General features: G+C 36.3%; 1 protein-coding gene across 5 annotated transcripts in view; it reads right to left on the bottom strand.

Annotated features, from left to right (window-relative positions):
• KMT2E (lysine methyltransferase 2E (inactive)) overlaps positions 1-26,328 on the bottom strand; it is a 63,309-nt gene that overhangs the window by 11,484 nt on the left and 25,497 nt on the right. For 4 of the 5 annotated variants that reach the window (XM_065658681.1, XM_065658680.1, XM_065658684.1 and 1 more), the window contains 16 exons: positions 24,585-24,696; positions 24,011-24,240; positions 21,468-21,548; positions 20,351-20,409; positions 16,091-16,263; positions 14,805-14,843; positions 13,002-13,214; positions 11,418-11,548; positions 10,225-10,342; positions 9,905-10,014; positions 8,015-8,276; positions 5,996-6,094; positions 4,005-4,169; positions 2,770-3,078; positions 806-1,060; positions 474-618 (listed from right to left, as the gene is read on the bottom strand). In XM_065658681.1, coding sequence (XP_065514753.1) covers positions 474-618; positions 806-1,060; positions 2,770-3,078; positions 4,005-4,169; positions 5,996-6,094; positions 8,015-8,276; positions 9,905-10,014; positions 10,225-10,342; positions 11,418-11,548; positions 13,002-13,214; positions 14,805-14,843; positions 16,091-16,263; positions 20,351-20,409; positions 21,468-21,548; positions 24,011-24,240; positions 24,585-24,696 — 2,501 coding nt within the window. The remainder of the gene's footprint in view (positions 1-473; positions 619-805; positions 1,061-2,769; positions 3,079-4,004; positions 4,170-5,995; positions 6,095-8,014; positions 8,277-9,904; positions 10,015-10,224; positions 10,343-11,417; positions 11,549-13,001; positions 13,215-14,804; positions 14,844-16,090; positions 16,264-20,350; positions 20,410-21,467; positions 21,549-24,010; positions 24,241-24,584; positions 24,697-26,328) is intronic. The other variant, XM_065658683.1, reaches the window with a different exon arrangement.

The raw sequence follows: 26,328 nt of genomic DNA, 5'->3' as shown, positions 1-26,328 counted from the left end.
ATGCATTTTTAAGACTGTTCAGCTAAGAAATGAGAATTCCAAGTTCAGGAGCATACACAGGAAGCATTTGATACGTTCCATATCCTTGCAGAAGTGTGCTTAGTTTTTAGCATGTTCCATTCTGTATTATGCCTACAAGATAACACAGCTTTTCCTCTGCGTGCAACACAGGCCCACTGAATTTCACAGGAATTCTGAATACATAGAACAGCATGGAAAATAAGTATTAGTCTTTTGCTGACTGTAAACACTATAAGGTATGGTGGTTGCTTATCTAGTAGTATCAATTATACATCAATGGGGGGAAAAAATCCCAACCACTATGCAACTAAGCATTCCTTTCAACGCATGTATCAGGAAACAGTGTAAATACGCCTGGAATTTTCTTTAACTCACTTTGAAAACCACAGTCTTCCACATTTAACTACTATGACATAGCTCTTAAGTACTGTTATCAGTAAAAGCCTCTTCACCTGTTAAGGAACAGCTGTCATTCAGTAATAAAGGACTTTTATTTTCACCATTGATGGCTGGACTTCTAGATCTCTCTTGCGATGGTGAATTAAATCTACCTATCATTGTTGAATTTTCTTCTTCCAAAGCCTGCTTCAACCAACGCTGTAATGAAACAAATTCAGATCAGTGACATAACAGTTTAATGAGGCATTTCAAAACATGTTACAGGTGACAGAACTGGTTTGGCCAACCAGCTTTTTTCTGCCTGAATTCATACTAGCAAATAAAGACTTTTACTTAGTATATTACTTAGTATAGGATGGGAAACCATAACGAAGGGAAGCATTACCTTCTTACAAGAGCCAGTAATGTTTTCCACAGGTTCTTTTTTCCTCCTCTTTTCTGAAAGGAATGGTGAAGTAAAACGAATATAGTGCTTTGGAGTTGAATATACATGTGGACTGTAAGTGAGACCTGGTAAAGAATTCAGTTGAGTAGCCAGAACTTCAGGGTCGGTAGTTATGCGCAGAGGCCTTTCTGATACACTGTCTGTAGGCTTCCCTGTTTTATCACTCTTTTCACTTAACCATTCACTGACCAAGTGCTGAACAGAGAGAGAGAGGAAAAAAAAATTGTCTTGTGAGTGTTTTTATCAGTGGTCTTTAGAAATTTCTTAGGCTAATTATTCACCTAGTCAATGGTTACACAAACCAGAAAACAGATAGTTTCCAGGCTGCAAGTTTAAGAATACCCAGGGTAAGAATGAGGACAATTTTAGCAAAATAATGGGGGCGGCAGAAGGAATCCATATAGATTTGCTCTACCGACCGAAGTTTTGCGGATTTCATTTGCGTTTTATTATTTTTTTTAACTAACATTTAGTTCTTTTGTATATAATTCTCACTGAACATACTATACAAGTGCCCAGATCAACTGTGCTTACAATGTGAATTTAATAACGGAACTCCTACACAAATTTTAAACTTGTGCTTGAGCACCTAAGCTGAAGTGAAATAGCAGAACATTAACAGAAAAAAAGTCAATTCCTCATCAGGTTTCCATATCATTAAGAAATGGGCTTCAGTCAACATGATGTACACGCCTTGAACATTTTTCACTTTTGTAGCTATACTGAATTACAACACGTTTCCTAAAGTACACTTGTCAAAAAAGGGTATTCTTTCCTAACTAGTTCAGTGTTTTGGAAAAAATGTGCCAAAAGATTTTAGTTCCTATTAACAGACAAACTAACTTCCTAAATTTTACAATGGTTCAACAAAGTTAAGGACACACAGAAACAGCACATTCAATATTATTATTATTATATTAAGGCTTTAACATAGATTATCATAATACATTTGAGTTGGTCATCTTTTACAAACCTATTTATATTGAATTAATTTTTGAAACAGGACTTTCTCTTCACTTAGGGTACACTGGGTACAGTGCAATGAGACATTTCACAGACATTCAGCCTTAATACTATGAAACAGCAAAAGTGTAGTAAGATTCAGACTTCTCAGATATCATCCTTTTTTGCTATAAAATATGAGAAAAAGGAAACAGAATCTAGCCTCCCTCTGACAAGAATTTAATAGTGATGAATTAAGAAATGTTAGAGGATGACTCAGGTGCCTTAAAAAACAAAACAAAACCACACACACAAAACCCCATGTTTGTTTGTTTTAAGACAAAACCATCAGAAAAATGTCATTGTTCATTCAACAAGAGGTTTCAGCTTACAACTTCCTCCCCCTTTCCCTCCACCAAATAAAATGTTCAGAAGAACTTGTAAAGCATGCTGAAAAAAGTCACTTTTTAATGCAGTCTGTAGAATTTTAAAGCAGAAAGCTTTACCACTTTTTTCACATTTGTAGGTTTAAGTTTTTTTCCAGTGTCTTTAAATATTGTGTATATCCTGCAAGATAGTCTGTCTGGTACCATTAAATACCTTCTAAAGCATATGATGAACAAAGGAAGCAAAAGCACATTTATTTTGTTTGCCTTTTAAATTGTCTTGCTTATGTATATTATTCTAGCCCATTTAGAAAGTACTTCCCTTGGAAAACATTTGTTCCAAAATTGTTCTGAAAGATGTATTTTGGAAGTCTCTTAAAATCCAAAGTAACTTCTACCAAAAGGTGTTACACATAATTTTTAAGATCTCTTAATTTATCACCAGTGAGTGGCTATGTGATTTTCAAACAAATGAGTCAATTTTTTTTAAAAATCTATAGTTGCATACTGATTAAGCAGTCTATAATTCTTTACATCTATGTTGAAGTCCATCTCCCTATCCCTTAAGAGACATACCTTCTTTGTTTTAGGATACTTAGTAGGGCATTTATTAAGTGCTGGAACTTCTGTTTCAGTAACCATTTCTGTAACAACAGTTTCCGTTTCAGGCTCAGCTACCAGTGCAGCATTCTCAGTGTCATTATGTTGTGAAGTTACTTCCACGTCAGGAGAAGACGGCTGGATATCTGAACACATGCTGACAGTTCTGTGTCGTCTACGCTGCTGTCCAATGTGAGTTCTACTCCGTGAGAAGCTTTTTCTCTGTTTAGCTCTGTTAACTTTGGCTGGGGTAGGCTTGGTGGCAGTTTCTTCTTTTGCTGGTTCCTAGTACAAAATAAAATTCTAGTAAACAGATCCCACACACATAAAGATACGCATCTTTCTTAAAACACGATGTCAGTTCCCCTTCTTTTACAGGTCCGAAAAGCCTCTATCTCATTTTTGTTGTTAGAACTAAAATACTTCAGAGAATCTCTCTACCCTTCTTCAAGGCAAAATACAAGATTTCCTTTATTTTCCTCCCAAGCACCTGATGTATCATTGGCAGAGTATTCACACACACCAGTCACTGGTCAGATCAGTAGAGATTTGTCTAAGAATTGCCAATACCACATTCATTCATGCATAAGCTAGAAATCAGCTGCTTACATGATGATGTCTTTCAGTTCAATATCCTTTTTGCAATTTATAGTTTATTAAGTGTTTAGCACTGTCACAAAAGGTACTTAATAGCACGCTGACAGGTATCACACAGGGAAACAACCTGAACTGAGACCTGTAGAGTATTTGCAATGTAAGAAACATACTAGGATCCAGCAACAGAGTAATAAAATACTTAATGTTTCTTAAACAATATCTACAAGAACTGAGAACAAACTACACCTTAATAACTCCTTTCCTTTAAAAAAAAGAAAAAGAAAAAAGGATTATAATCTGTTCCTGAATAGCCCACTAAAGAAGCAATCTGAAGGTGCCTAAGGAAAGCCACCTCCTGGGGTGAAGTCAGAATTGGTAAACATCTCTCACCCTGAACTTCAAAGGGAGACTGAATTATACAGCTGGTGTGTGTGCACATTTGAGTAAACTAATGTAACTAAATCCTCATAAACAATTTCTATACGTATTTTCTTGAAAAAAAAAAAAACAGGAGCTAATACAATGTCAGAGGACTATTTGGTCAAATATATTTGAGTTCAGAGGAAATTAAAAAAAAAAAAGAAAGAAAAGATGTTTCATACATCTCCAAGTACCTGAATAAATTCAGCATCATTGAGAACCTGTGCTTCCTTGCATTCTGATTTAACCTCAGTTTTTGCTGTGCTGATTCTTTCCAAAGCCTGTTCTCTTCTTTTTTCTCTTTTTTCTAGTCTGGCAAAAGCTTGCAGGATAGCTTCCATTTTCCGTTCTTCTCTTGTCTGATGGATTTAATAATAATCATGATTAAGTTTCAGTCATGATCTTTCACATATGTAAATAAATACTTTTTTAAAGTATTTTGGAACATATTCAGTGTATGTTGACATACAGGTCAATTTCAGTGAAAGCTCAGAGGAAAGGGAGATGTTACAACAACTGACATCATTACAGATTTCTGAAGAAAGGCTTGCATTCATACCAACCCTGACAAACAAGACAAGGGTCCTGCTTTGGATTTAGGAACATGCTAAAAAATGTAGTAAACCAGTGGCCTACGAGCATAAAAGGAACACATAGCTCTGAGCTACTTACTTGCATGTATAGTATTTAAAAACAATGAAACACTAGTGACCAGAAAGATATGAAATCCTAATATATGTATGAAACAACAGAAAGCTCCATTACGCTCTGACCACATTTTCCAAGTGTCACAAGCTATATCAAAACATACAAACAACATCCAAGAATCCCTGTAAGATAACACTAGGTCACACAGAGAAGTTGTATTTTCTGTCTATCTGTAATTCAGGTCCTAGTGCTACAGAGACAGATATCTTGATCCACAAAGAGATCTGCTTAAGACAATACAGAGGTGGCAGAATTTGGGGTTTCTATTACAAAATATTTTTTTTTTTAAATAAAGGCCTGTAGCCCAACAGTGCACTGACAGCAACAATGTGTTTATATCAAAGAAAGAACACCCACAAGTATATTGCTCATATGAGTGAGTGAAGAACTAGATTTTGTCACCGAACCTGCCTCTGTTTGCTTGGTAAATATAAGGCAAACTTGCAGTTATTTGCAATCCTCATACTGGAGCAATAATTACATCTCTAACCACTACAGCAACCCTGCTGTCCCTAAGTTGCACAGAGAGCTTTGCTTTAGTAAGACTAAAATGTAAAGTGTCCGAAAAAAAAAAAAAAAAAAAAGAGCGCAAGCATATCCGCTGGACCAAAACCAATACATCCAACAATGTTTGATGAGAATCATTCCGCAGAAGTATGACGAGACGCTGTTCTATGTTAATATTAGAGCTCATGATAACATTCTTCAGATTTTGTATTAAATTATACATTTTGAGTAGATTTTGCTTTCTGATGTCTAATACACAAGTCTCATCAATTTTGCTACTGACAAGAGTTGTAGGAAATACTGACCAAAGGAATGTATACCCCATCCCTCTTTATTTTTTTTTTTTAAGGTCAAAACTGCAGACAGTTTTGATGCCACCTTGAACTCCACTTACCAGAAGTTCTATGAGCAAGGACAATAAAATCAAAGTTCCAAATATTAGTATTTCATTATGCAACTTAGCCAATATTTTAACTACTAATTTCAAGACACTCACATTCTGAATGCCCCACAATAAAAGCATCTTTTTAAATGCCAGTTTTCAAAAAAATGTTCTACCAACCTCTGAAAATTAGGATTTCTAAGGCTTTTTATGTTGGAACACAAAAAAATAAGTAGGTAAAAAGCCTGACTCCCAATACCATCTATAAAATGGCCATTACAAATAACATGCAATACTAACGAGTGAAGAAAAAAAAATCTAGATGATTTCTATGATGCCTTTTTTGAAGACAACAGAACATTATATACATTTGAAGATAAAAGCAGATTGTCAGAAAGCAATGATCGAGCTAGATGAAATGCTCTCAAATAGCAAGCCTTGCATTTTAAGTTGAGATTCATCTACAGATCTGACTTCGTATATACCTAGGTGCTACAAGCCTACAAAAAGGCAGCAATTAGCAAGGGAAGAGCAGGTGTCACTAAGCCTTAGCGATGACTTTAGGCAACTACTTGCTTCCCAACTTACCATCTTCCTTTTCCTTTCTGCAATCTGCTCCTCTGATTCCATTTCTACTTCATTGCTAATGGGAGTTTTTTCTTCTATATCATCAATAAAATCTGGCTCCTGAAAGATGGAAATGACCGCTTTACAGAAGCTCTACTACTCCTGCAAACTAGGGAAAACTAAAAGCTACACGGAACTAAGAACCCTCAGGTCACTACATCAAAAGTAACCAAGCCAGCAGATCAAGACAAAAAACTAAAAAACCTTATTATCCTCTTCTACCTTTGTATGAACTTGTAAATATAATCACCTGACTAAACATTTTCTATTCTGAACTAGATACAATTCTTTTTTCTTTAGCATACTAATATTCTTAAAATTTTGGAGTCCCACACCCACTCCCCAACCCCATTAAAAAAAAAAATCAGAATTAAAATCTAGCCATTTTATTACCAGTTAAAGAATTACTTTTACATTATATACCCATTAAAACCCCACATTTATTTTAGTGAAATAGAATGAATGTCAAAGGATATCTTAACAGACAGCTAAACAGAAGTTCTTCTCAGCTCAAAAGTGTATTCTCTTAAAGTCACACTTTCCATTTAAACTCTCACTATAGAATCTAATGACAGCACCATACCATTAGGAAACACAAACTATTTTGAAAAAAAACCCACACCCCAATCAGACACAAACGTGAAACAGTAACTTTGAAGAGTTAAGAGTTCACTAGTCCCACATGCAATTTCCCTTTTATATAAAGGATCAAACTTTTTTTAACATTTGTCTTAAAAATACATTTACATTTCCCCATACACTCACATTACCTCAGCATTATATATTTCACCCCAGGAAAAAGGCTATTAACTGGATGGCTTCTATGTTTATTTACACATTTTAACAGCTTTAATCTTCTCACAATTCCTACTGTTTTAAGTTCAATTTTGAAAAACAAGTTCTCCTGTGACTGTTCTATATAAGCACTGTATATTATGTCAAAGCTCAGGAGAAAGTTCCAAATAGCAGTTATCAGTTGTTAAAAACAAAACACACAAAAAATCACTTAAGGTGAAAAAGTTCAAATGTTGCCTCTGAAGATGATACTTTCTAAATCACATGCCATGCCTTAAGGACTTCCAAGCATTTTTAAGCTATTAAGCTTAAGAACAATTTGATCATCTTATGAAAGCCAGAGGTCGATATGCTCATTTTCACCTTATTTCCTTCACTCCTAAGTGATGTTACAAGATTAAGAACTTAGACATGGCTCCTTCCCAAAATAACTCCTTTCTCTCTGCCCCTAAATCATCATCAAAACCAATCATATAAATAAATTAAAAAAAAAAAAAAAAAAAAATCACCACCACCTTCTCCTCCCCAAAGAAAGAAAAGATAAGATAGTTACTAAGGTAACCATCTTCTCATGTTAAATATTTAATAGCTGCTCTGCAAAATTAAGTTAATAATTAATCTCATGGATCTCTCCCACTAGTTCTTTCAAACTGACACATTAAAAGAAAGATCACTTTAAAATTGACTACTGTGGTATATTACCAGGCAGCTTTACCATCCTGTCCACCTATTATCTAGTATTTAGTCTCAAAACACACTTTCCTCATCTTAAACTCCCCAAATTCTATTTCATCTTCTACACAGAGCTGCAGCCAACACTTGATATTCTGGGTTGATATTCTAGGCTACTTATTGCTGTGTTTAAAATGCTACGCTCCTGAGTAACATGAGCAAGTAAGCAAAAGACACTTCAGAATGGACTGAGCTCCTGAAAGCACGACATCAGAGATCCACAAAGAAATTCAGAGGAAAAATGTATAGTTAAAACTGGTATGAGAACGAACTTATCTTTAAATACAATCCAGTATTATGGAAAACGGAGAACAGTACCAAAAAAAAAAAAATCTAAAGAGCTTATCCATTATGACTCCCTTTGCAATGACTTGTTAAAATTCCTTTAGTAGCTGCAAAAGGGTAGTATATGTATTTAAAAGCTTTTCTTTCCAATCATCTTTGTGTCAATACCTGATTATTAGAAATGGACAGCCTGAGGGGAGAGAGTTTCCTCTGCTTATTATCTGCAATTTTCATTTTGGTGGCTGCTCCTTCACAGTCCAATGTGATGTTCTGGTTTTGAGTCTCCTTTTCTCTTGAACCATCTTTCTCTTTCTTTCCCTTTTTCCTTCTGGTTTCATATCCAGTATTGATGTTTTCTGTAGGTTCAGAACGTCTGAGAACTGGACATTCAGGATTTTCTTTGAGGCAAGCACAATCCACTTTGTATTTACTAAAAGTAATTAAATGCAAGAAGGTGTATTTTGATTAGGCTGTACAACAACAAGACTTTTCAACGCTAAATCACACAAGCTGATACATTTCACATCAAACATCTGCTGTGATGCAAACCGACCATTTAAAAGCAGATGACTGAAGTTTTCACCAAGATATACAACATTGCTATAATTAAAAAATCTCATCTAATGGTGAACAGAATTTGTGGCTGTTTGCCACAGAGAATTCTTCTAAATTCAAGGTTAGTACTTTGCTTGAAAGACATAAGACACCTAAAATCTGAGTATATCCTGTGTGAAAATATAACCACCACACTGAAGAAATTAACAGACGGGTGTAAGACGGAGTTATTGCTTTATGCGAAGACAGAAGACAATTTACAGAACGAGCACACTGGACAGAACTCAGAGTCACTTTGTCCAATTATAAGTTCCACTTGGGTATGTAGGAACTGTTATTCAAACACGTTCAACGTACACAGGCTGTCAGCTGCAGGTACTAAACACAACTACTACACGATTTTAACAGGATAAATAGCAAAACCCAAGAAATGTATCAACCAGGCAACTCCTCAGCTTGTCTTCATGTGAGGGATGTAGTATGTCTACAACGCTTAACTGTGCAAGGCACCATGGGCTGGTCTGGACCCAAGTCAGTTAATACAGGTAGTACTCCATGAACGTAACTGGCTCAGGCCAGAAGTGGTGAAGGCACATCTGCACAGCACTGCACTCAAGCTGACTTATGAGCAGACAACAGAAGAGTACCTCAGGGCAAAAAACCAAACAGCTGGACTGCTTCTGGACTCAACCAGGTGCACATAAAGAAACAGGTTCTTCAGTGCTTCAGTTTCCAAGGTTAGTATTAGCTTAGGTGTTCCTGCACTAAGCACCTACACTCTAGAACATTTCCTACTAGCCAAGAGAAATCATTACTAGATTATATCACTCAAAAGCCTGTTTTGCCATCAGATTTCAAAGATGTGCTTGAATAACAGTTCCTACATACATGAGTGGAAATTAACCGATTATTTTACCATTTCAAAACAATGCTTACAGTTAAACGCAAAAGTTTACTAGAGCTTTCCCCAATTCAAAGTAGCAGCAGTTATATACAGGAAAATATAACATAGTTAGAGAATCTAAGGCACTAAGCATTCAGTGTATCTGAACATTCTTAATCCCATATTAAACAAACAGGATTTACAACTAAATTCCACAGACACTGTCTTCCTGAAGTTGTATTACAGATGCACTCTGAAATAGAGTATTACCAAATAGTTCTATATTTTCTTCCCTCTACTCTCCCCACACTACAGAACACCTATATACACATAAATTTTCATAGTACATCTTTATTCATCTAAGTTTGTATCTTTTCCACATAATTTATAAGTAATTGCAACATTGCTGAAATTAGCAACTGATACTCAGTAATAAGAATATGGAAGAAACCCTGCCAACACACACACTGCTCATTGTAAATAAAATGCTTGAGGAGCCCTGTTTTATTAAAGCATACAAGAAAGTAAATGACAGAAAAACCATATAAAAAGACAACCACTCTGAATCACAACTTAATAAGCATTAGATGTATTTTAGAACAGCATGTTCAAATACTTACCAATTTCCATAATCAAAATCAAATGCTATAGTAATTTCTGCTCCCTTTGGAATGTTACGGATGGAATAAATATAAAGATGAATTGTTCCATCTTCAATCACATGCCTCACCTGTATTCAAGAGAACATTATTATATTATCACAATTTTTTTTTCCTTTTCTTCCTCCCAGCACCCATCTGCACCCTCCCTCCCCCCAAAAAAGGTACCTGTATGGAAGCTGATTAATTGTAGAGATTGCTCAAATTAACAGTCAGGAAACTCAAGGAGAAGGGGACTTCTAAGTAAAAAAAACCTAGCTGAACTTTATGTATATGCTTACCTCCGCATTTGGCGTACAGGAACGCCTGATGAATCGAGCTTCATTTCCAAAAGTCCTTGCATCAACACACATTTCTAGCCCATGGAATTTGGAATAAAACAAAACAAATGGGTATGGCCTGAAAAAGATGTGAGAAAACCAGAGTTTTATCATTTTTAAAGATGCTAAATATCACTTATTCTTCACATTAGTTAGCTTTGTAACATGATGTTTGGCATGATACGCTGAACTTGTAGGTTAATCTGAGAATGACACATTTGTATGTAAGCTTAATGATTCTAACTGGTACATTCTCCAAATGTATTCTCAGAACATGTAACGTTTGACTTACAGCCCTGAATGTATCTAAAGGGAAGAATAGTAACAGGGCAAGCACTAGACATGGAATACACAAGGTTAAGATTCTTAATCCTTCTTAAACTTTTCTTATGGCAAGTCCTATAATGAAGATCAGGTAGAAATTTAGGTGCCTCATAGAATCATCTAAAAAAACACAATAAAGTAAACACCTCCACATCCCTCCCTAACACCTGCAGTATCACTAGCACCCAACTCTCCTGAAGAAAGGGGGCATCTAAATACTTTTGCCAAGACATGCATTAAGTTCTGCTGTTACAAGTGCCAGGGAATCCTTCAGTCTTTACTGAGCAAAAGCTTTGTGTTCTCTCTTCTCCAACAGGTCTTTCACAATTTCCCAAGTAGATGTGTCCATGCAGTTAATGCCACCACTGAAAATGATCGACAGCATAAAGAAAACAGTCACGTATTGCTCAGTAACTTAACCAACTAGGCAACTCTGGCACTAAAACGGCCCCAAGTTGACCTGTGTCCAATTCAGTTCTTGGCCTGATAGGTTTAAAAATCTATTTCTCTCACGAAAAAGATAATGTCTTTGTCACTACTTTCTGAATTATTTTAGAATGGTAAAACCTCCTAATCTCTGGTTTAAGGTGCACAACTACCCATCTGAGAATGCAGAATCCTGTAACCAGGGGAGAAAGAGAAAAAAGTAACTCCTGAACAGATCTATAAGGATATCCAGAAATAAATGGGGAGACCAGATTCCAGCTGCAATTATTTTTAATCAGACAAGAGTGAAATACAAGACACTGCTGGTACCTGAGACCCACCTGTACTTGACGCTAAACAGCATTTTAACAGTCACCTTATTAAAACATTTGGAGTAAACAAACCTCTTAAAGAAGTATCCGTTAGCTTCAAATTGTTCTCTCAGCATGAACTTTCCTCTGTATTCAATAATAAGTGCATCAGGAGGCAAGTCTTTGGCAGCTTTTAAAATTTTCTTGTTTTTTTGCACGTAACTCTGTAAAGACATAAGTTACATTATGAAGTATTGTTTTCTACCTTTTCTTCCATAATTATTAACAGCAGATTATACTTTCACAACTAATAAACAACTCTGTATGAAAAACACTCCTTGTAATTAAACCTCCAGACTGATCTGGTGAAATTGTCCTGCTCCCATACCCATGCAAGTAGATATTAATTTAGATTCAAGGAATGCTTTAGCCCTGGTTCTCAAGTACACAGCTAAAAACCAACATATTCACATTCTCACAATTCAAGTACTGTATCCCTTAGCACACTTAACTCTCACCACTACTGGGACAAATTGCTGCATTGTTTTGCATAATACTTTCATAGAATCATAGAATCATTTTGGTTGGAAGAAACCCTTAACATCATCGAGTCCGACCACTAACCTAACTCTAGCACTTTTGAAAAGGCTTTTATTCCTTCAAATAAAACAAACCATGCAAACATAAAAGGACAGTAATGATTCATTTAAGGAAAAACAGAACAGGAAAAATAACAAAATAATAAAAAACAGAATCCTGAGAGACCTTCTACATTTCCTATTTCTGATGGAGGGATGCCTTTTAATTAAAAACCAATACATACCCTGACAATTAGTGAACTCACACCTCTCATAACTGTCATTGCCAATCAAAAAGGAAGTAGCCTCTATGTAGGCAAAAGGCTCTGTAAGCAGGGATATTCCTCTAAGGAGGGTCTCCCATATGCCATGATGGTCTTTGAGGAAAAGCAGCAAATACGCTTCCATTAATCTGCTACAGTAACTACTCCTCAAGATTTCTGCTACAAAATGCTAAGGTCTGTTATATGGCTCTGATTTTAAGCTGATAAGTAACTGATATTAAGGACAGGAAGAGACATTGCACAATGTCTTCATAAAGTAGAAATTACAGGATCACAAGAGTTAAAAAAAAAAAAAAATCAGTATCAGACTATCAGCTACCATCAGAAACATCCTTCATGAACTAATAATAAACGAAATTCTATTCTGACTACCTAAATATCCAGAACACTTACCATACCTTAAAAATGTGGACAATTAAATGTGGAACCACATAGCATAAAAAAGATTCCTACTTCAAAGCCTCCATCTACTCTAACTACTCCTGATATACCAGCAAAGTTTACTGCCTTATGTCCACCACAAAAAGACAGTCTAAGGACAAGCCAGTGTTCAGGCTCAGACTAACATCTTGGCTATTTTTATGAGAACTGATATGCAAGTGTAAACATAACCAGGGGTGACAGAGGTTGTCTAAAAGTCAACTGCAAATTCTGAAAAAGCAGTTAAAACTCTGATGCTTAGATCTGGTGAGACAAGATACTGAAAGTGAATGCGAAATCTTTTTTTTTTTTTTTTTTTTTTTTTTTTTACACTTTTCACGGAATCTAAATGGCTCTTTGTCATGGCACAAAACCAACATGGTACAGCTCATTACCTCTACTGGAGGTTTGAAAATCAGATTGCTGGTGCTGACTTCTTTTTTGTCATTTCCATTTCCTAATCTCAGAGCTATTTTTTGTGCCTCCCTCTGGACACCCTCACTGTACTGGTTATTATTTGCTTCTTCATAACGGTCCATCCATGCCTTGATTTTAGTCTCCCATCCGAAGTTTGAACTGTCAGTAGGATCAATCTCTGGAGCTGAGCCCTAAAAATTAAAGTGACCAGATATTACAAGGTAAGATATTAAAATTAAAAAAAAAAAAAATCAGTTTACAACAAGACACAAAATGAATGGGCAAAGGCATGCCATTGATTTAAAGTTTGGGGTTTTTTTAGGAAGTCCAGTATAAAATTCTGCATTACTTAAAAGCATTGAGTTGAACTCAGTAGCACTACATTTGCCCTTTCAGGAATTTTATCATTTCACAAATACTGCCCAAGTTCAGGAATGCATTCCCCCTTCAATAGGGATTATAACTTTTAGTGGGATGAGAATGGAGACTGACAGTTTCCTCCCACAACTGCACTGCATCATGAATCTATGAGTGCAGGAGTTGGAGGATCAGATCTCCCTGCCTACTCAGCTTTTGTGAACATACACAAATATAAAGAACTCCAGCCTCCATCCTATAATATACGAATTTTGATTTTCCCCTTTCAACTTCCAGGGTCATGCTGTTTGTTTTTCCACTTTACATCTTACTAAACTTTACTCATCCTACAACTACTACATTAAGGTTGCGACCCTAATGTTACAGGCTTTGCACAGATAATTTTTCTCCCCTTATCTGTTCCTCACTAAACAATTTTCCTCTGCAGTGCTTCAGATCCTTCCACTTTTAAAGAAAGTGCCATTGTACCTCCAGACCTCACACGCAGCAGCCAGGCTGCAGCCAAGCAATGCTCCTTACGGACAGCAGCAGCCAGCCAACGCTCCCTTTTCTATCCACCTGAGCAGAGACACTATTAAACATTAATACAACAAGCAAGTAGTTCAGCAATTCAATTTACCTGTTACTGATTACATTTCTTTTGTGCATCAAGAGAACCATACATACAAACAACATTAACAAAAGGTGTGATGCTAAGAAAACCATAAAAAACCACAAGTGAACCTTAAAAACCACCATATGCAAAAAGCACAAAATAAATTCCCCAATTCTGTCTTCGCTATTCAAGTCACATATTATACATTTGAAGTATAAATTGTGTCCCATTCATTTTTATATATCTCAAGGATGAATAAACTACAGACAATACCTAGTTTTTCACACCATGTATATTTTTGTCTCGCAGAAAATTTAAAGACTGCTGTAACACTTAAATCTTACAAAGCAGACATCCCTACTTGATTCCTTAAACTATGCCAGCACTAGTAGAGTCCAGGTGAATACATGGAGGTATGACAGAACAGAACCGCTAGTTTAGCTTTGAAATGCAATACTGCCATTTCACTCCTTTGCTGCTTAGAACTATGAAAAGCTGGAGCTACTAAGTTCTACTGAAGTCTGCACTCAACTTTATTCCCTTGCAAAGCACAAACAAGCACTAATTCCTCCACTGGCTCTTGAAAACCAAGTATTTTCAGAATGAAAAAAATCACACTACATCATTTCAGTTAACTTAGCAGAACAAAGATGTAGCGCTCACACCTTAATTTAAAACCACTATCATGCATATGTAGTACATTAGTATTTTAGTGCTTAATGAATAGCCCCAATTGCACTCCTGATCCTTCATATTATTTAAGTAATGTACAATTAAGGTTTAAAACAAAACAAAAAAATCACATTACCTTTACTCGTGAAGATTTCCTGGATCCTTCTCGAAATGCCTGAAACAAAATTAGATATTTGTATTTTTTGAGAAAATACAAAATCTCTTCAGGAATTCAAAATCTTTTAACGAATTAACAGCTTTCCAGTGTGGACCATTCTCAATAAAACATGCAAGACAACAACAGAACAAAGTACATTGAAACCTCAAGGAGGCAAGAGGTTACATCTCACAAAATATATTTTAAAAAACAATTCTGCATTCCAAGCTAAGTGCATACTGGATGTCAGAGCGAGCAGTCCAGGTACCCTTGCCTTTCTCCCATATTACATGACTCTCAAGGCAAAGTAACAGAAAAATTACTTATGGAACAGACCATACTTATCAAGTAAACCTGTAAATTGCCCACATCCCTCACTACACTATTTGTGCAGAGGGGACGGGAAGCAGGGGTCACAGATGTCCTAGAATGTTAACTTTTGAAAGAAGTTTGTCATTCAACAACAAAATCTCATTCATTAAATCATCTCACACAATTTTGGGAGGTAGCGGAAGACTATGTGGTAGTAAATTTATATTCAGACACATTCATTCAAAATGAAACATTTTACTCAAGATTTCAAAAAATATATTGGTAACTAATTCTGGTTTCTAGTTTTAAAGGACAAAATTTCCATCCAAGCCAGCAAAACTGAACTCCAGAAAGGAACTTGTTAAGTTTAGGAAATTCCACATGCTTTATTTCTTCATATACATTGTATTTGTCCTCACATAGTGTATACTGTTCAGCTACAAGCGTGAACAATAACATCAATATCCTGTTTACCAAAGCAGTTTGGTAGCTACCTTTCTCACAGCACACTTCCACACCACTTCAACTCAAATAAATGGACATAAAGTCACATTAGGACAACTGACAACAAACATTTCTGAACTTAAAACAACCACAATTGAAGACTTCCAGACACAGAATTCTTGACTATCCAAAGCCTGTTCTGCGCCACTGCTAACTAGATCAAGTGGTGCAGTAAATGCAATTCTTCCTTACAATTCTGCCCCAATTATAAAATTGAACTTTCATGGCTAGTACATATTAACTTGAATTAAGGGGGTGTGGAAGGTGGGGAGGGGGAGGCAGGGAAGACTGTATCATCTACTGCAGAGTTTTACATTTCGATCTAAACTCAGGTAGTAAAATATTATTATAACAATAGCCTGATTTTTAAAACTGGTGTCTCTTGGTAAGAGATGTCACATAGCTATAATTGATAACACAGTTATAAAAGAGAAATTACATTCACTTACTTTTTTACATTTTGCTATGTTCTGTTCTTTCTCTCCACTTTTTTTCCTTTTCTTATCATTGATTTTTGTAACTCTTGTAGCAGTTAAAGTAATTGTAGTTGGTGTATGTTGAAAAGCAGTATACAGTTCCACAGGAACCTCATCACCACTCTCGGTTGCGCTGGTATCCCCATCTTTAAAACAAACAAACAAATACTATAGAAAAAACGTTCACTACTCTACACCTGCTTTTAAAAAATAAAAATGCATACTGACAAATTCTTCAAGCACTCATATGCAAAATTCACCAACAGTTGCAACAGCATGAAAATGAACGACCAATGAGAAGCTGGTAATTAGCAGATGTTTGTAATGCCAGGTAAGAAAAAGATAATAAATTAATTCCATTCTCTGGATGGAATTATGTTCTCATATTCCATTATAAGTACAATTAGAATCAGAACAAAAATACTAAATAAATGTTAACTTGTTCACTTGTATATATAGCTTTTACTTGTAATATGGCATTAGGATTCTCTCAGATTACTATTCTAGAGGGGGTTAAAATTAATGACTGCCCAGCATTTCTTGTGCAGCCCTATTAATCAGTCATGTGTAAGTTGTAATCAACTATTTCAGCTGCAATTTGCAGTGTCAAGTGCCTTTCTCAGCATAAATACGTCAATTTAGCAAAACACCACCTCTCCTCAAAATCCCCCAACAATAACATTCTTCTGCTCGGGAAGACAAAAGGCAAGTCTATTTTACTGATTAAAACAAAACCATACACAAACTGACAGATATTTTTTCTTTGTGCTGTGTACCTGCAGACATAAAAGGCAAACCCTGAAATTTAGCATACATCAGCATTTATGTCAGACAAATACATCTCCTGACCTGAAACAGGATTACCCTAGTTCTGTCAAGATGAAAGGCTGTGAAGTAGGGGAAGGATTGCAAGAGAGATGGTGCACAAAGGAGACTGCTGTTCACATATGCTCAGTACAGGCTTCTTGTATTTTAGCAGCTTTTACAAATATTCTACCTTCAGTACATCTACTTGATGCTAAGCAGGACTTTTTCCTGAAACTGCATAGAAACAGGCTTTACAGATAATATGAGAGCAGAGAAAGCATTCCTTCTGAGCTCAGAAGGATGTTGCCTTGATCAGTGCACTCAATAGTCCTAATTCCAGAAACCTTCTTTACTAAATAAAGAACTCCAGCTACTGGTTACTCTGGATTTTTCTTGCTGACAACATTCCTTAATAGGATTCTTCTGTGCATAGTAAGCAATCCGATTTTACCATCTTGGTTGTTCTTTTCAACCACTTACTAGGCACATCATTATACTTTATACATTAGGAGCTGATGAGGTTTTCTGAATTTATTTACATCTCTGCTGGGACGATTTTTCTAAACTAGCATTAAAAAACAAAACAAAACAACACATCAAGAGATATCTAATCAAAGAATAATGACTAGCAGTATAACCAATGATTGAGAAATGAAAACCCAAGGCCCTCTTGAAACTGTCAATGTTTGTAGTCCATACACTAGTACATACAGAATCACTATGTCACAGGCAAACCTCTCCTCCCGCCTGCCCCAACCTCCCCCCCCGCCCAAACACTGCCTTCCTTAGGGAAGCAACATTTCAATATTGTTGTCTACACTGTGCCCTAACTTACTGTAAAGAATAATTACCTCAACCGAACATATAATTACACAGAGTTGTTTTGAGACACTCCTTCCTAACCTATATAACCTGCTTTCACTTTGAAGAACCTTGGGAAAGCACAGTAGGGGAAGATTTAGCATCTTGGAAGGCAAGATATAAACTCTCCAAATTTCACAAGCAGTTATGGGCCCAGACTCATTTCCCCATAAGCAGCAAGTGATTTCATCAGCACCAACTTCAAGACCAGACAGCTTGAAGCAACATCCTTGACCAAGTTACACATCTAGATACCGTATCTTAAAATAAACAAAAAAAAAACCCCCAAACCCAAAGCATCCAGATTACAAGTGACTAGGGGCTTAACAAAGCTGCTCACGCCACTGGAACGCAGTAAGCAATCCAAAACACAGTAAACTGCACCAGAATTACACTTTTACACCAGAACAACAAAACACCACCACATACAACTACAGGCCCCAGAACAACAGGTTTGTGCCCAGGAAAAAAGGTGATGTGGTTACGCATAGAAGTTTAAGACTCTCACCAAATTTTATATAATTTGAAACGTTCACTTATAAAAATCTCTTTTTTGAGGCAAGCCAACTGACCTACTACTTGCTGCCCACTATTTAGCTTTGGATGCAACATGACTAAAGCAGCAACTCTTTAGAATTCTTTAAAATAGAAAACACTATATTGTGTTCTCATATCTAAATGAAAAGCCCTATTATATGCAAGCCTAAACCAAAAGCCCTAAATATATACTTACTCAAACAACATCCAAATAATGCAATCTCATGTTTAATAAACCACCTATAACTTATTACTAAGTTATTCATACAATTAACATTGTGCTGCTGTTGAATACTTAAAACATGCAGTAGATACATTCGAATTGATGCCAGTTTTGCTTTTCTTACTTGGAATCTTCTATGAAAATCAGCCATTCTTACTAATGTCTTATAGTAGACAGTTCATACGCAGAATTATTTTAAGTCCGATTGAACGATCAAACATCAGCCAACATACAAAAAGTGCACTTAGCCAAGTGAAAGTTAACTAGAAATGCAAGCATACGTTCAGGTTACGTATTATGAATCATAGTAATTAATACTGAGTCTTAGACTAAGCAGGATTAGAATTTATTTTTGTTTTTACTCTGTTTTGATACTTAAGACCTACCAGTTAGTATTTCTTTACCTATTCAAAGCACAGAACAGATTTAAAAGACTGATCATCAGGATTAAGGAGAACTGAACACTAACTTCAAAGGTAAAAACCTCTTCTTCAGCTGCTGCTAAGATTTTGACTCTTCCCTTAAGTTTATAGTAACTGATCAGATAGTGTGGCTACAAATCCTAAGAGATGACTTAGCTCAGACCATCAACTTGCCCTATCCTGTACATAAATTCGAGTTCATTCTCACAATATCATATCACTTAGTGAACTCATTAACTCCAAATCAATTACAAATGTACTTGTTCTATTATTTTATTAGCATCAGCAAAAATTAATTTAATACTCTAACTGAAAATTGTACCATCTAGCAGGTCAAACAAAACTTTATAAAGTAAGTTTGGTTCTGTTAAAATGAAAACAGACAAAACAAAAAAATGATTGCAGTGTTCAAAGTAAGGCATTAATGGCTTTAAGGGACTTAAGGCAGCTTAGTGCTGGACAGCAAAGTGTCAACCACACCAAGAAGCGCTGTTAAGACACACAAACTTCTGGACCACATCACACACTTCAGAATTTTCTGAAGGCGTATGAAGTAGGCAGCAGGACCTTATCGACAGGGTATTTTTTTTAAAGAAATCCTAACACACATACTTGCACATACTCCAGTACTTCACAGACATGATTTGAAAGTAAAACATGTAATGCTTAGGAGAACGACTTCCTCTAAGATTATGACTTTTGTAAGAGAGCTTGAAGGTATCACCTGTCAATCAAAAAAGCCACAACATGTTTTGGTAATGGCTGGACAGAACTCCTGAGAAGTTAGGCCGTCTGAGTTTCAAAATTCTATAAATGGTAGGAGAGCTAATTTCATAAAATATAGAGACTGAAACAAGTACTTGCACTACAAGTCTCATCTAGTTAAAGACCAAAAAGACCTCAAAACATCATATAATTTATTACCTAAGTTTAGCAATTTTGCTTGTGGTCAAACTAAACTCCCCAAAATATAAACACACACACAAATCTACAGCCAGCAAATCAGAACCAGGATTCCCTCTCAAAACAATGCTAGATTGTTTTAAATCACAATTATGTAACTCTTAGAGACAGGAATATCACCTATAATGGAATAGTTTTGAGAGATTAGTGTGAGAACACAAATATACTATACTATGAAGGATAAAATGACAGAGCTGTGAATTTTTTTTTTCCCCAAAAAGGAAGTAGACTTATTAACTCTCTCTGCAACAACTCCGACATAATGTTATCTTAGTAACGATGAAATCAAGTAAAAGACATTGATTTACTGAACCTTACATGCTGAAGGCTATCAAAATTGCAGGAACTGTGTATACACTCTGAAGTCTATACAGGTTTTTTATAACCTTTACTGAGGAAAAGTTCTTAAGCTTTACTCACCTGACATATTTTCCCTTTTCCTTCGTTGCAACAGCACTGCCCTTTCTTTATCTAAACTCCTGAAATAAAAACATAAATTGTATTGTGTTCTTCACACTTATGCATCAATACATCTAAGTATTAAAAGACCTTTTCATAGTTACCATTTCCCATTTACTATTAAACTAATAAACAGTAGACTAGCTGAATGTTTAGATACTTAGAAAAGCATCAGTTGTGTACCGTTCCGTTCCATTCCATTGTAATGCAAAACACATACAAGCATCCAAATCACTTGAAAACATAACAAAACTTGATAGCTCAGAAGAAAGATTGACATTTGGTCCACGGATTACAGATAAGCAGGCATTAAACCATTTTCCTGCAGATTCTTCAAAACAACTGTCACGATTCAAAACAAATATTCTATAACAACAAGTTCCAAACTATTTCTCAGAAATAAAAGAATCATTTATTGGTAATTAAAATTATCTGAACAGGCATGTCTTTTATTCACAGTTTAATTAACAATCTCCAACATAAGTAGCGGATAGCATTTTATACTCTACATCACAGGATATCTATGATGACAGTCGAATATAATCTACCTACCAGACAGTCAGAACAAAATGCCCTCCTTGTCACATCATATGACTTCAAGTGGAGGGGATACAAATTAATGGGCAAGAAATAAAATCAATGAGCAAGAAATTCTCCAAGTGAGCACCACAGCATATTGGAATGGGGCCATAAAAACAGAAGATAGTGAGAGATACTGGTGGGGCAGTTGACCTGAAAACACTACTGTTAAGGGTTCTCAAAGTATGACAGCCATAAAATGAAGTATGGAATGGACTGTCCATGTCAGTCAGCCTGGGAAAGGATCCAGGAATCATTGCTATTTTGATAAGCATTTCAAGAGTTTATCCCTGCTGCCTAGTGAGGCAAAACAATGACTACTGTGAACTTGAATGGAGACTTGTAAGATCATCTGCATCAGAAATGTAACTCCTTTAACGAGAATCATGTGGATTATGCTACCTGGTCTGTGTTTAATCTGTTGGGTGTTCCAGTACCTTCTCTTCTTACATTCTCCACTTATTCTAGTTATTTAGAGTTCAAAAGTCAAAATACTCACCTTGGTTGACAACGTTCACACAGGTATGTATCAGGAATATGCTGCCTGTCAATCCCCATGCAGTCAATGTGCTGCCAGACACTTAAAAAAATTAAAAGGACCATATTATTTTAAGTACAATTTTTAAAACTGTGTCTATAACATACACACACAGACACAGAGAGAGAGACACATTCTTTTTTTCATCATGATCTTTACTCAGATTGAATACTGCCTATAACTACATCTCAATTACTGTCTTCACCACCACTCTGCTAGCTGATTTTCTATTCCACTGATCACTGTAATTCCAATCTCGTGGCTGTCTCCTGGTGTCTCTCTGCTTCTTTAGACTCATTTTCCCTCTTGGAATTTTTTCTCTAACACTGGAAATAAAAAATGGTAAATTATCACAACAGAGAACAAGATAAATACAAATACCCTCAGTAACAAGACTTCTGCTTTACATAGTAACAGGAGTTTTGCTTTTAAACAAAATTATTCCATTTCCTTTTATAAATATATCTATATTATTTCTACTTTTCTATATAAAAATATATATACAAATAAATGTTTTACCTATATATTTTAATAGAACATATAAATGCATGTTTTTATACAAACAACCCATGCAACGCTACAGGCTCGGGGAAGAGTGGCTGGAAAGCTGCCTGGAGGAAAAGGACCTGGGGGTGTTGATTGACAGCGGTAGAACATGAGCCAGCAGTATGCCCAGGTGGCCAAGAAGGCCAACAGCATCCTGGCTTGTATCAGGAATAGTGTGGCCAGTAGGACCAGGGCAGTGATCGTTCCCCCTGTACTTGGCACTGGTGAGGCCGTACCTCAAATCCTGTGTTCAGTTTTGGGCCTCCCATAGCAACAAAGACACTGAGGTGCTGGAGTGTGTCCAAAGAAGAGCAAGGAAGCTGGTGAAGTGTCTGGAGCTCAAGTCTGATGAGGAGCAGCTGAGGGAACTGGAGTTGTTTGGCCTGGAGAAAAGGAGGCTGAGGGGAGACCTTATCGCTGTGTGCAACTACCTGAAAGGAGGTTGTAGCATGGAGGGTGTCGGTCTCTTCTCCCAGGTAACAAGCAACAGGACAAGACAAAATGGCCTCAACTGCACGGGGGAAAGTTTAGATTGGATATTAAGAAAAACTTAATGGAAAGAGTTGTCAGTCATTGGAACAGGCTGCCCAGGGAAGTGGTTGAGTCACCATGCCTGGAGGTGTTTAAGAGACATGTAGATGTGGTGCTTAGGGACATGGTTTGGAGGTGGGCTTGGCAGTGCTAGGCTAACAGTTGGACTCAATGATCTTAAGGGTCTTTTCCAACCAAAACGATTCTATGACTCTGACTGGTAGCACTGTTGTGCAGCATCTGAAGAGCTTCAACTGCTCCCCGCAGTCAGAGCAGTGAGGCTGCTTGCTGGACTGAAGGCTAACCCAAGACAGGAGTTCATGCTCATCCCCACAATGCTAGAAACAACTGGGACACAGAAATTGTTATCTTCCCACTTGTGAATTTATTACAACTCTGTCCAGCTCCTCACAGAGAACCTCATCTTCAAAAGAAGCAGATGTTACCTAACTGGTGACTACCTACAGCTCCACTGCTGAGAGAAGATCTAAATACATTTCAAAATAAGGGAAAGCATTATCAGAATCAGGGACCATCAAAGATTAATAAGAAGCTTGTTACGTAAGCAGACAGAAGAATGGAGCTCAAATTCATCTTTGAATCAGTCAGAACAATCATTTTAGAAATACACAACAATCTAATAAAATCAGCACCATTCGTTAAGTGTTATGAATGTAAAAATACAGGCTAATACTGAGCAAGTCCAGAAACCTGAGACTTGTTTCCTCCTGCTAAGTATATCGGCTCTAAAATTTTGTAAGGTTGTTATTCCAAGTATTTAATAGTGCCTGCTTATTTTACCATGATCAAGAAGGTCCTTAGGCATGAACATGCAAGTTTAAACATTTAACTGCAGCTTCTCCCCAAGAATCTAGGTTAGTCTTTTCATAGTTATCAAAATTCTTAAAACTACGTCCTCCGAAAATTAAAGAGTTCTTATCACAAAGATCATGCCCAGAGAAATCAATACTTGAGAATTTTCTTGCAGATTATTTTGCATCCTGCAAGTTACTCAATTTACATATGCATAATTTACTAAAATGCAAATTACCAGTACATGCAGGTTACGAACCAGCCTGTAGGTCTTTATTTCACCATACTAACAAATAACTTGGACAAAATACCAAAGAGATATCCTTTTTATAGGGGAAAGAGACATATCCTTATTAAGCAACAATGCACAAGTAAATGCATGAACAAATTAACATGACAAGTTGAAACAGACTGGAATAAAGTATAAAATACTCACTGTCTTTAAACAACTACCTTGCCTATTAAAAAACCCTACAATCTTTAAACACTGTTTTGATGGAGGGAAATTTCCTATGACTCAACATAATTAAAACACCATTTAGTTACACTTACTATCAGTGCAGATTGAAGTTTTAAGTAATGTTTACATTTTTAATTACTTTAATATTAATTACCTGCATTTGTCACAACAGATCATATATCCATCATCATGTGTAAAGCCACAAATGCATCTGGTAATATCGGTTCCATAGCTTCCATCCTCTGATGTACTGATGGTAGTAGCACTGGAGGTTTCATCAAAGTTGGGAGTGGTAAATATGCCTACTTCATTCTTGCTTATAAGCACGGATGGAGGAGGAGAAGCCGGAGGCGTTGGAGGAGGCCGAGCACCATAGTTATGGTCCTACATTTTTGTTGAAAGAGAAGTTATAGCTCTTAAATATTCATACACTGATGGTTATTTAAGCCAAAGTATAAGAATTCACTTCGTAAAGAACTTCACAGACTTACTTGTTAGTAATAGTTTAAATTTCGTTTCTGTCATGGTTCATTCTTGTTTATTTACCTTCTCAACTATGTTTTACAGGTAAGCGCACTACGTTCTGTATTCTGCTTGTAATCAACTATCTTCAATCAACTTACCCCAACTCCCAGTAAAATATAAAAATGTAAACTTCAATCAGAGTTTTCTAGTTAAGAGCAGCATATTTTACATCTTTTGTATAGAATACTTAGAATGAAACTTACCGCATAGGGCAAACCAATGTAACTGTGTGAATGTGAGCTGCTGGTATACAACTGGTGTGGATAACTGTTCGATTTTTCAACTACCACAGGGCTAGCTTCTACAGATTCTGGTCTGCAAGGCAAAAAACCCAGAAGAATAAATACAATTAATATGTAATTTATATTAATAAATTACAGGTACTTGTTGCACAACTTCTAATTAACCGCCTGTTGTTCCTCTTTGAAGGAACATGCTAAAGGGGGACAGGGGGTAACAAACTCACAACAGTCCCCTCGCTCCGGCAAAAAAAACCCAAAAAACCAAACACAACACCCAACTTTCCTCGTTCACTTATAATGAAACTTCCAGAGTGGCAGAGAAGTTATGCCTCTACAGAGTTACAAATTTTTTCTCAAAAAAAAAAAAAAAGCACATGCTGAATCACATGACATAACCTGAAAATCTGGGACAGAAAAGCGTGTTATGCACTTTGTCAGGGATTCATCAGTCTGTATGCCCAAGTCTAGACAGTTGTACTAAAGCTGCAGAAAGGACTTCAGCTTAATTATGATGAAAGATAGCAGCAGTAATTCATAGCGCTGCAACCCACCAGTGCCCCCCCCAGCACCTGTCTTGTCCCATCCAGACACCCCCCAGCAGCATCACGCACAACCCGCAACCACCCGCCCCAGCCAGCACGTGAAGCAGCAGAGCACTGCTTCTATGAACACAAGTTGTAAAGTAGGGCAAATCTACCTAAAAAGGCAGTTTACTGATTTATCTTCGGAGAAAATGATAAAAAATTTGCAAGAGAAGGTTTTGCAGTGAAAGGCAGTGCCTTCTTTACTATAAAAATGATGGTTTATATGCACTAAACCACAACATGAAAGACAAGAAAGATAAAGGAATACTGAAATAAGAAGATCTTTGAGCACAAGAAATTGTACCAATTACACCTTCATTACCTCTCCTCAGCAGTGACATTCAGGTGTACATGCAAACATATATATACTCTCATGACTTCGACACTTTTAGCCAATAACTTGTAGTTTTTTCATTGCACCATATGATTCAATCACACTTGAACAGACTTCACACGAACCCAGAGTTAAAGATTTTTTTTTTTTTTTTAAACATTGAAAGGCAGGGCAAAATATCAGTATCTAAAACTGAAGTAGCTTTTGACTTGCATCACAAATAAAGCCTGGTTCACTTTTCTGATTTTGTTATGCTTCAAGTCTATTCTCCATCACAAATCTCTCAATAATTCCTTCATTTTTTTTCATATAGTTGATATTTCTTAAGTTAAAATACATATCAGGGTTTTTCCTTAGACATTAACCTATTAGAGGCTCTTTTGTTATGCCATCAAGTTATATTACTTGGATTTAAAAGGACAGCAGCAACTAACATTTGTTGGTAAAAGTTTTTGTAAGAATATAATTAATCATTAGCCTTCAGAAAACAACATACGATATCTTCACATGTACTTGAAAGTGTCCTACTGATGGTTTTGGTGGCACATTTTTTCTTATTAGCTTTCCCCCATGTGAAGTTACTACACGATAAAACTGTTTAAAAATAAACACTAGTTAACACACTACTGGGCGAGGACTTTGTTTCTAGAGTCCAAAGAAAAAGCACCTTTTTTAAAAAAGATCAATGTCTCTAATAGTCATGAGCTGCATTTTTTTTTAGAGAGTGAACACCTGAGTGCACAAATCAAGTGACATACTAACATCAGAAACACAACTTCTGACTAGC

Source organism: Caloenas nicobarica, chromosome 1 (genome assembly GCF_036013445.1).
Source record: "Caloenas nicobarica isolate bCalNic1 chromosome 1, bCalNic1.hap1, whole genome shotgun sequence".
Classification (NCBI taxonomy): Eukaryota; Metazoa; Chordata; class Aves; order Columbiformes; family Columbidae; genus Caloenas; species Caloenas nicobarica.
This window is presented reverse-complemented; position numbering and strand designations above follow the sequence as displayed.